This window comes from Myotis davidii, unplaced genomic scaffold (genome assembly GCF_000327345.1).
Source record: "Myotis davidii unplaced genomic scaffold, ASM32734v1 scaffold148, whole genome shotgun sequence".
Lineage (NCBI taxonomy): Eukaryota > Metazoa > Chordata > Mammalia > Chiroptera > Vespertilionidae > Myotis > Myotis davidii.
Window position 1 is genome coordinate 1,400,492 of NW_006299479.1, and position 11,354 is coordinate 1,411,845.

General features: G+C 49.0%; 1 protein-coding gene across 1 annotated transcript in view; it reads left to right on the forward strand.

Moving 5' to 3' along the window:
* Positions 1–9,650, forward strand: part of ETS1 (v-ets avian erythroblastosis virus E26 oncogene homolog 1) — a 73,021-nt gene extending 63,371 nt beyond the window's left edge. Inside the window, exon 8 of the mRNA XM_006775093.2 lies at positions 5,799–9,650. Coding sequence (XP_006775156.1) covers positions 5,799–6,014 — 216 coding nt within the window. The 3' untranslated portion in view covers positions 6,015–9,650. The remainder of the gene's footprint in view (positions 1–5,798) is intronic.
* Positions 9,651–11,354: the final 1,704 nt, after the last annotated feature.

Below are 11,354 nucleotides of genomic sequence, written 5' to 3' on the forward strand. Positions count from 1 at the left end.
ACTCACCTGAATTTCTTCTGAGTTGTATCAAGTGCTTCAAATCAGGACTGTGAATGTTATACTAGGAATTTTCCTCGTATCCAGAGCTGAGAAGAACAAAGCAGGCAGGGGAAATCCCCCCTACTGCAGCCAGAGGAGGGGGAGGAGGAGGAGGAGGAGGAGAAAGAGGCAGACGCAGGGTGTGGAGGCGCAGGGAGTTGAGGGTGTGTGCGGTGCCCTCCCCCCACTTCTTTGGAGAGAGACTTCCTTCTAACAGGGACCCCTCTGTTGTTGTGGCTCAGAGCTGCGACTTGAGAGGCATAGTCTGCCAGTGATGCCACCGGATTCCTGATGCGTGACACCCCGGGCAGCCTGCTGAAGGCCGCCCTTGACTGCCTGGGGCCCCCAGACAGGGACGCCATTGTGAGTCACATTTAGTCTGTGAGCTCCCTCGGCCCATGACGGACACTATTCTTAGCACCATTCTCTGCTCCCTGGGACAGAGGTCACCGGGACCCCAGTCTGGCTGGGTGGTTAGCTGATGCTGGGCCCAGGCATGAGAGGAGGTGCAGGAAGGATGGAGGGGGAGGCTTTGCGAAGTTAGGAGATGTTGGAGCAAGGGTGAGGGATGGAGCCCCTGGGACCTGGGTACAGACACCCAGCCACACAGAAACACCCGTGGGCGAGCCTGTCGCTCAGAGTGCTGGCCTCATCCAGTGTTTGCACACGTCTGGGGCACACGAGGTTCCTGGACTTAGATGTTGCTGGGGAGTCTGTAGAGTTAGTGTGCACCCCCAACCCAGAGCTCCCTCCAAGCTGTGGGCCTCCAGGTGGCCCCGGATCGCCTTCCCAACCTGAAGTGAGGTTGGGAAACAGGCTCCTGTGTCAGGCTGTCCACTGGTCCAAGCCCACCCTGGGGCCTTCTTGCTGGGGGAATGTTTTATGTTCTTCCTGTTCCTGCTGCTCCCACAGCTAAGAGGCCATTCAGGGCTCAGCACACGTACTGGAAAGGACGCAGGACCATGGATTCCCTCTGTTGGTACCACGTGGGCTTTCTGGAGGGTAGGCAGTGGCCTGCAGAAAGCCCAGGCGGAGAGCCCTGGGTGCCCCTCCACTCCAGGTGGCTCACAGGGGTTTTCCTCAAGGCCCTGGGGGGGAGGAGGCAGCCGACCACCCCTGTGCTGACTTGGTTACTGTGAAGCTGAGCAGCCGACCATCCCCTCCAGGTCCTGTGCTTGCTTCCGGCATCTCCTCTCCTGCTTCTAATCCCTCTTCCCTTTGGTGTCAATAGAAGAAAAGACTAGAGCTCCGGAATGTCACAGCATGATGTTCCTTATGAACAAAAGTGTGAACTCACAGTGAGAAAAACCCCTGCAGACAGGGCCTCAACCCCAGCCCCGACCCTGTGTGCAGACACCAGGGCTCAGCTCTGCAGAGCCGGGCTGGGGCCGGGTAGATGCTGCCCAGGCGGACACTTCAGTCCAGGGAATGGCACAGGCAGGAAGACCAGCCACAGGCCCTCCTCAGTCTATGACCCTGCCTCTAGGAACTGCTCCCAGATGGGAACTAGTCCCCTCTCTACATTAAGGCTGCCCAGCCCAGAGGTGGCCTGCGGGCTCCTGGGCCCTCCTCTCCCGGACTTGGACTTGCCCGGGTAGAAGCCGGTACTTCCTTCCCTTTCCTCTGCTTGGTATCACTAGCCCTCTCCTTCCCAAAGGGATTTTAAGATAAATCATGTGAGGGAGCTTTTAAGGTAAATGGTGGGAGGGAGAAGGAATGACATGAACAGCTAGCACAGGGGACCTAACCAACTGGACGGGAAGTGTCACCCGTGGAGGTGGACGCCAAGGTCCCTGGCTGTCCTTCGTCCTGTGGCTGCTGGGGGAGGTGAGGAAGAGAAGGTGTTTTTTTAAAAGTGGGTCCTTTTATTCCTTGGATTCGTGTGACCAGGCAGGCCGATTCGACGTCAGCCTCCAGGTGGTCTTCTCTGGGGTGGACATGGTATGGAGCTCTGAATGTGGGGGTCAGACTGCGTGGGTTCCATCACGGCCACTCCACTTCTGTTGTGAGTGGCGTTGGCCAACGCCAGTGGGCACGCCGCACGGTTTTCTGGGCTGTAACGTGGGAAGAACAAATATGTTCACAGTAGCAGCTACCCATGAATTTACTGTGAGGAGTACGTGAGAAGGGTATAAGCATCAACACAGTGTCCGGTGCATAGTAGGGGTGCACGAAATCATAGCACTTGAGAGGATTGCACTCTGTCAGGTTCTTAAAGCAGCTCCTCCCTCTGTCCTATGTCTGTGGTCTGGGGACCTGACTCAGATGAGAACAGCAGACTCCAGGGCTCATTTACATAAATTTGGGGCAGTTGATTTTTCCCTCTGTCTCTGCTCCGGGATCCTGGTGGGTGTATAGTCATTTTGCACTTCACCAGGAAGCCTATTATATCACAAGGAGTTTTGCGGCTGCTTTTTTTTTTTTTTCTATCAGAAATCCCGTAGCATCTCTCAATAGAGATTTGTTTTCTTACACCTTCTGCCCGCCAGAGTGGCTTTTCAGTGGGTTCCTCACATAATGTTGCCTTTAGTCCCATGAGCCCAGGTAGGGAGTAGTCGCTGGGGACTTTAACTCAACTTATAAGAAATATGCAAATGTGTGTGAGTGGCCCACCCAGTGGTTTTTCAGGGAGGGGTGGAGACCGAGGAGGATAAGGCTTAAATCGTCCAGCACTCAGGGCTCTGTTTTCTAAAGTTCATTTGTTTTGTAGGCATTTGCTGAATCGTTTCATTCGGGGGTACGTGTAGGGTATTTCTTGCATGAAGGTTCCAAAGAGCTCAAGGTGCATGTTTGAAGGAGGACGCAGTGATATTTCACGTGCCCTGTTTCGCGTAGGGTGTGCGGGGGAGGAGCGCTGGGCCCACCACGAGGAAGCGGTTACTGAAGGGGCGCTTCCCAGATGGCAGATCACAGCGCAGAGTGTCACTGCTTCCTCCAGGTGGCCCTGTGCCTGGAGCCTGACGGCCTGGACACTGGACCCAGAAGCACCGTTTTCTAACTGTGCTCAGAGCAAAGTCATGTGACTTTTCTGAGCTCCTTTTTCACAGATAGAATGGGAACAGCAAGGCCACTGGGCGTCATGTACAGAGGAGTGGGCAGTGGACTTTAGGAGCGAGTGACGTGATGCATACGCACGGGCCCTGTAGACGTGAAAGGCAGAAGAAGAGGTTACCCTGATCGATCATAGAGTACATTTCCCTTTTAGATGGAGAGGGAACCAACCTGTAGCTGGTGTTTTATTGGATCTCAGTTTCCTTTGGATCAGACACATTTGAAACTCAGGTTAAGTGTTGAAGTTTAAAAAGTCAGGTTTTTCCATGTGAGTGGGAGCTTCCCCGGCCTCCTTCATCTGCATGGGCGGGTGCTCTCAGTCCTGCCCTGGTTTTTGAGATGGTGTGCAGGGCACAAGCAGCATGGCCTGTTGAACCGGTATTTCTCTCTCTGGTGCACTCATGAGGCATGGGAATCAGTCAACATTGTCCTTTCTTTTTAAGATTTTCAAAATTGGTTTTTAGAGAGAGAGAGGAAGGGAGAGGGAGAGAGAGAGAATGTGAGAGCGAAACGTAACATCCATCTGATGGGTCCAGCACGCCCGCCCACCCCTCCCCCCGCCCCCAACTGAGGATTGAGCCTGAAATCCAGGCATGTTCCCGAGTGCATGGGATGACACCCAATTCACTGGGCCACAATGCCCAGGGCAGCATGGTCATTTCTGAATAAAAAGTTATCCTAAAAGGAAATCTATGTAGCAGGAATCTTTTAGCATAGATAAATTGACATTCAGAGTATGCCAGGCCTTCCAGAACTACAATAGTGGCAGTGTTGTTGGCTAAGACAGGACAATGTGTGTGTGTGCATGTGTGTGTGTGTAAATTAGAATATACTGGACCCAGGAAGAATTTAATAGTCGTCACCTGACCTTCGAGGATTTCTGGGTGGCAAGTTGATGACTTGATTCTTTCCTCTCTCTGTTTGGATGCTTGCCTATGTGTGACCTGGGAAGACAGGATGGTGCTGGAGAGGAATATGATGACCCAACTAAGTCCTTGTTATAGAAGCCTAAGATCTTCCCTCTTGCAAATCAGGGGCCAAAGGCTCTCTCTAGAGCAGGGGTGGGCAAACTTTTTGACTCGAGGGCCACAATGGGTTCTTAAACTGGACCGGAGGGCCGGAACAAAAGCATGGATGGAGTGTTTGTGTGAACTAATATAAATTCAAAGTAAACATCATTACATAAAAGGGTACGGTCTTTTTTTTTTTTAGTTTTATTCATTTCAAGCGGGCCGGATGCTGTAGTTTGCCCACGGCTGCTCTAGAGAGGAGTGCTTCTGAGGTTTGACTTCCGATTGGGACTCCCAATGGGCGTAGTTTGCCCACGGCTGCTCTAGAGAGGAGTACTTATGAGGTTTGACTTCCGATTGGGACTCCCAATGGGCATTCCTTGGTTAATACCTTTTTTTTTTTTTTAATTCTTGAGGCAAAATGACTTAATTGTAAAGGCACAAAGGACCATGCTGCCTCAGAGGATAGAGTCAGTGTGTTCTTTCTAGAGCCTACTTAGCAAGAAATGTGGCCTGACCCTTCAGCCATTCAACAGAAGGCAGTTGCTGTATTGTCTTGTGTTTTTCTTCTCCTTTGGGTGGGAGTGTCTTCCCCTTCTCGGTCTGTGTGAGCTATAGCGCCTCCTCCCTGTGTCCTGTGTGTTGCCTGCCTTTTCTCCTGGCTGGATGGACAGGGGCGAGGGAGAGCTGGGTCCTGGGATCTGGTGAGCCTTAGTCTCTTTACTTGGAAAATAGAGAAAATCTCCTCATTGCCCATGGTTCTTGGATTGCCTAATAGGATGCACCTGGGTCTCAGGCACATAGTCATAAATATGAGTTGCCTTCTATTACTTAGTCCTTCTCCTGGCCTCACGGCTCTGTGAATCCGAAAGGGCTCAGACAACTCAAGAGGCTTTGAGAAAATGGGTGCAATTTGTTCATGAAGCCATTCTTTGATCCAACAAATGCTTAGTGAGTGGTTGCTCTCTGCCATGCCCAATGCTGAGGTTAAACATGGAGAGCCAACCACTCGGTGTGGTGCACCTGAGAAGAATTGTGCCCCAGAACAGAAACCTGCATCCTGTTGATGAAGGGCAGGTGTGGCTGCAGCTCACCGCTCCTCCAGCCCCTCACATTCCAAAGCAAGGACATTCTCTCTCTTTAAAAATGGTATTTTTATTGATTTTAGAAGGAAAGGGAGAGGGAGAGAAAGATAGAAACATCAGTGATGAGAGAGAATCATTGCTGGGCTGCCTCCTGCACACCCACACTGGGGATCGAGCCCACATCCCGGGGCATATGCCCTAACCAGGAATCGAACTGTGACTTCCTGGTTCATAGGTCAATGCTCAACCACTGAGCACCCCTCGCCGGGCCAGGGACCTTCTCTAAATTATACGGGGATGGAATAGAGTCTACAGTGTTGCATTCCTTTTTCTTTTTTGTAAACTTCATTATGTAGAAGTCCAGGGTCACTATTTTTCATCAACCTAGAATCAGCGGTCCAGCCATCCTTGCCTGACCCTTCAACCATGGAATTCAGGAGAATATCCTCCATGTACATAAACCTCTTCCTGGACTGACTTGAACATCATGGGTCATCATCAATGGCTCTAGGCATATAAACATGCATATTGGATTATTTTATAGATTTTTAACCCCTGGATTATTTTATAGATTTTTTCCCCCGCCCCCCCTCCCCCCATTTTAAAATTTCAGGTGGCCAGGAGATGGGGGAAAAGGAAAAACAAGCCCAAGATGAATTATGAGAAACTGAGCCGTGGCCTCCGCTACTATTATGACAAAAACATCATCCACAAGACAGCGGGCAAGCGCTACGTGTACCGCTTTGTGTGTGACCTGCAGAGCCTCCTGGGGTACACGCCCGAGGAGCTCCACGCCATGCTGGATGTCAAGCCGGACGCCGATGAGTGACGGGCACCTGGGGGGCCAGGGAAACTCTGCTGAGACATTTCAAAGACCCACGTCGGTTGGACTCTTACTTTTTAATGGTTATTCTATTTTTAATTTTCCAGACTCGTTTTTTTTTTTTTTTACATTCAGGGGTGGGAGCTAAGTGAACTGCAGCTATAATCAAGTATGTGTGGTTGGCAAAGGAGAGCCAGGACTGGTGGGGTGGGTGGGACAAGAAATTCTTGAGCAAATTTGCAGGAGAGAGAGAGAGAAAGGTCTCCTTAGAAGCTTGAAGAATCTGGCTTGAGGGAGGACTAGATGCGTATGTCTGATAATTTTTTAAAAATCATCCATGGGGGAAAAAAAAAGTGCCTCATGGGATGAACTTATTAGCATAAGCAATTGAGGCATCAGGGGTCATGAGATGGATGAAGGGCAATTCGTTTGCTTCTGTTTTTCGGTCTGGGCGGGGCCAAAAAGAGGGAGGTGGGGTAGGGCAATTTGTTTGGGGGGGGGAGTGCCCCAAAACCAAGGACTATTTACATTTTATTCTACTTTTAAAACAAAGGTGGACTTCCGTGGGGGAGGGACCAAAACTGTTTTTGTGTTGGAATTTATTTTATTAAATTTTGTGCCAGTATTTTTTTTCTTCTTAAAAATCGTCTTAAGCTCTAAGGTGGTCTCAGTATCGCAGTATCATGCAAGGTTGTTTTCATTTGCCAGCTGAGGATTCTGTCACAGCGAAAGGAAACTGTTTATATAGACCCCACTGGAAAGGCAAAGTGCTGTCACTGAGATCGGACCCCAGATCCAGGTGGCTTTCTAGATGAAGGAACAAATGATGCTGATTTGGGGACAAGGGACCTGTGCATGTGAATGTCATCTGTAATTTAAAAAAAAAAAAAAGATCATCACGCCCCTCTATGTATTTGTCGTTAGTGGATTCTCGGGGTTTAGACTTAATGTTGAGCTAAGAAGCATTAAGTGTTCAACTTGAATGTATTTGGCAGCCCTGGGTGGGGAGCACAGTGAATCCGGAGCTGGACAGGACATCGAGGAGGAGGGTTGACTTGGTTCTTTTCTTATGATTAGGAATCAAAGCTGTGTGCCTGGGCATTACCCCTCGGGTCTTAGGAAGTAAGTCCCGAATGCATGTTATTCCCAACTAACACTTTATCTTTTATGTCTCATCCTCTCAGCCTCCCATACTTCTTGCTCTCCCCCCTGCCCCCCCCCCCCCACACACACACACATACACTCTTATTCAGTGCAGAGAAATGTAAAGCTTTCTGATTGGGGAGTGAACGAGTGACAGCCGACATGAGTTGAAGAGCATATGATAAAGCCATTTAGACTCATTGGGTGTTTGGCGCAATGGAAACTGTGGGTGCCTAGAAGCCAAGGGTGGCTTGGCTGTCTTCCGGAGGAGAAGCGCAAGGCTTTCCTCTGAAGGCCTTAGGCTTAGTTGAGTGGGATGTCCATCCAGCAAGACCGCGCATGCGGAGCGCACAGTGCAGCTGCTGTTCGGGTCTTGCACTTGGACCGCTGTCGTGGCACAGGGTAAGGGAAGGCTCATGGCAGAAGAGAGGAATGACTAGAAGGCAAAGGAAACAGAAGCACAGGAGCTTGAAGGAAGACAATGAGGTGGTCCGTGAGATGTGAATCTATTTTTCGTTCCCCCATAATTTAAACAACGGAGGCAGTTGTGAAGGGTAATCTGAAAATGGAGGTTGGGTCTGGGGTCGGGGGAGGGCCAACATCTAAGTAATGAAGACAAGTTCCTAATTCCATCAGAATCCCCACCATGGCCGAGATGCCTGATTAAAAAGGGTGCGGGCTGTGGGACGGCTTTGCCGACTGCAGCGAGAGAGGAAGAGGCGGTTAAGGTGGGCTTCTCAGGGCTGGCTTCCCCAGGCTCTAGCTGAGTAACCGGAAGTGCTCACCACTTCCGGCGCATCTTCAGGAACGTGGGTTGTTCACTCCGGGTCCTCTCGCAGGCCCTGACTGTCAGGAACTTAGCTCTGTGACTCACGCTGATCAAGCAGAGCGTCTACTTGGAAGGCCAAGGCAGAATCCGCCCAGCTGTATGTTTTGATCTTCTTCCAATTGCAGGTGCCTTAATGAAGCTCTCGAGATGTTTTAGGAGCTGCTCAGGGAGGGTCGGCGGAACTGTTGGACTACATGGTTTTCTCTTAGGTTATTTGATCTTTGTTGGGCACGGGCAAAGGTGTGCGTGCATGTGTAAGTGCCTGTGTGCGTGCATGTGTATGTGCGTGTGTGAGTGCATGTGTGTGTGTGTGTGTGTGTTTGCAGACATGCAAAACTGCAGCTGAGATAATACCTGGGTTTTCTAGGGACACCTCTCCACATGTCAGTCTCAGGCGCAGGTAGAACCAAAGGCTGGGCATCAGTCATGGCTTGCTGTTTGCAGCCAGGCGTACAATCACCTGCCCAACTCATCCACCTTCCCTGTTCCATTGATGCCCAAAACTCCCCTCGTGCGAGTGTCTAACCCCTGCAGCCACCCCACAGCAGCTCCGATGTAAGAAAGTGCCTCCTGTGCTCCCCAGCCCGCTTGCTCGCTGCGCCGCCTTTCTCTGCAGGTCCACCGTTTTCAGTATTTATAGATAGTTTGTTAGTTAAGACCGCTTTGTTGATCTGGCCAGATGCCTTCTTCTCCTTCTGTCCAAAGGCCAGAGACCATCCCAGGAAGAGTGGTGGGTGGTTTATACACTGGAAATGCAGCAGAATTGTTGCATTTATGCTTTTTTTAAAAAAACACACACATGTTAGCTTCAGAGGAAGGATGGGCAAATCGGGTGTAGCCGGGAGAAACCCTGTTTTCTTGGAGATGCCTTCACCCACGTCAGTGCTGGCTGTCGGGTTCAGAGTCCCTCTGGTTCCCTTCTCCATGCAGAGGCCGCTGGGGACTTTGGTGCACGGCGCCCTGGTTGGGTGGCGGCGGGGATTGGAGGTAGCATTCCAGGATCAGATGTGCTGTTCCTCACTTTGGAAGTGAGCTCTCCGGGTTTTAGAGCATTAACCTGCCTGTCTTCATGGTGGAAACGACACCCCCTCTCTTCTAGCCATGCTGTGCATGCTGCTTTCTCCGTTGGGGTCTATATAAATGTGTTAGCTCTTACCTACATTCCAAAGAAGTTTCAAGGAACCATAAGTATATGTATCCAGATACATATATGAAAGATATATATGAAAATGAAACTATCTCTATCAGGAATACTGCCTCAGTTATTGAACTTTTTTTAAAGAATACTTTTTTTTTTAAGCTGAGAAATATAGGGGTAAAAAGATGTTATATTGTGTTTGACTATTTTCCAACTTGTATTTTCATATAATTTATATTTTTTAAAAAGCTGAACATTTAAAAGCAAGATGAAAAAAAAAAAAAGGAAAAGCAGGTGCTTTTTAAAACTCAGAACTGAGGTAGCTTAGAGATGTAGCCATTTAAGTGTCTGTTTTGTTTTTTGTTTTGTTTTATAAATGCAAAAAATTTCTTATGGGGGAGTTTTTGTCTGTATTTTAGTAGCTGATGCTGGCACATCATTTTCCTGAAGAGTTTTTTATATCCTGTAGCCTGATTTCCTATTGTATTTTAAACTGTGTGAGATTAAAGACAAAGAAATTCCTTTATAACGATGTGGGTGTGGCTTGATTCTTTCCCTGTCCGGTGCCTGTGTGAAGCGGGACAAATAAACCAAGCACAGAAGCTCAGGAAGGGATGCGACTAGGTCTTGCTGATCTTCTTCGCTCGGGATCCTTCCAGATAAAAATGTCCCAATAAAGTGAGAACTGCAATAAGAATATAGGGAAGTATGATCGATCTCCCATTCCAGTTCTTGAATACACGGTGTTATCCTTCATGAAATGTCCCCAGCCTTATCACAGCTCATTTTCTTCATGTCTGAAGGATTTAGGGCAGCGTGAAGACAATTTTTAATGACTCAGCAGATAAACATCTGATTTCAACTAGGTCAAGTTCCTGATACTAACACAGGAAGTTGGACATCTTTCCTGATGCTCTGGACAGGAACAGTTTTCTTGTTTCTTCTTCTTTTTTTAAAAATATATTTGTATTGATTTTAGAGAGGGAGGGACAGGGAGAGAGAAACATCAACGATAAGAGGGAATCATGGATCCGCTGCCTCCTGCACGCCCCCTACTCAAGATTGAGCCCGCAACCTGTGCATGTGCCCTGAACTGAATCGAACTGTGACCTCCTGGTTCATAGGTTGATGCTCAGCCACTGAGCTACACCGACTGGGCTCTTGTTGCTTCTGTTACCAATTTTCTCTGTGCCCATTTGGACCCATCACATCCATCTCCTTGACCCCAGTTCTTTTTTGGGGACTGAAACTTAAGAATGAGCCCCCAGCACCCTGTCATAAATACAGTCGTATCGGTAAGTGCTCTGGGGAGGAATGCTGAAACCCCATCTGCGTGGTGCTTTTCTCTTACTGTTGAAACTGAGAAGGTGGATGTTTTTAATTAACACCAACATTTGCAACATGAATCCCAACTCACAGCTGGAGAGAGAATTTTTGCTGAATTGTTCACAAAGAGGGCTCTGTTTTTGGAAACTCTGCTTCTTCGGGCCTGGAGCTTGAGGTTTGCTGAGTGCCCGTTAAGCACCAACTGTGTGGTCTGGTGGTCAGGGAGCCCCATTGGCCACGAGGAGGGCTCTGACATCCCGGTCAAGCCACCACCACTCCCTCAGAGACTTGGGGGAGATGGCATGAGGTACTTCTGTGTTTTGGTCTTCAGCTGCAAACCTGGGCAAAGTCACAACTCCTGAGCCAACCTGAGGCCACATCTGAGCTATTCTCCCCCTACATAAACAGAACATGGAGAATAGGTTTCTGCCTTAGTCAAGGATTTGGACAGAGATCTTTCCTTTGATGCCAAGTGGCTTTTATACCCCAAGTATCTGATTTAATGCTGAGCAGGTTAAAAGACATCAGGCATGCTTGAATGAAATCAGCTTAGTCCTCATGTTTCTCAAACTAAGAGTTCAACTGGGGAATGCTTGGACAAGTGGGCTTTGGTGATCTTTCTCTCTCTTTTTTTTAAATGATCACCCAAGGATATATTTATTAAATTTTAGAGAGAGGAAGGGAGAGAGAGAGAAACACTCAGCGGTTGCCTTCCATATGTGCCTCAACCTGGGATCCTGGGCATCTAACTCGCAACCTAGGTATGTGTCCTGATCGGGAATCAAACCTACAAATTCTTGGTATACAGGACAATACTTCAACCAATTGAGCAACCTTGCCAGGGCTGGTGAGCTCTCTTAGTGAGCCCCATGTTGAAGTGGTGGTGGTAAGGATTGAGGAGAGACAGTAT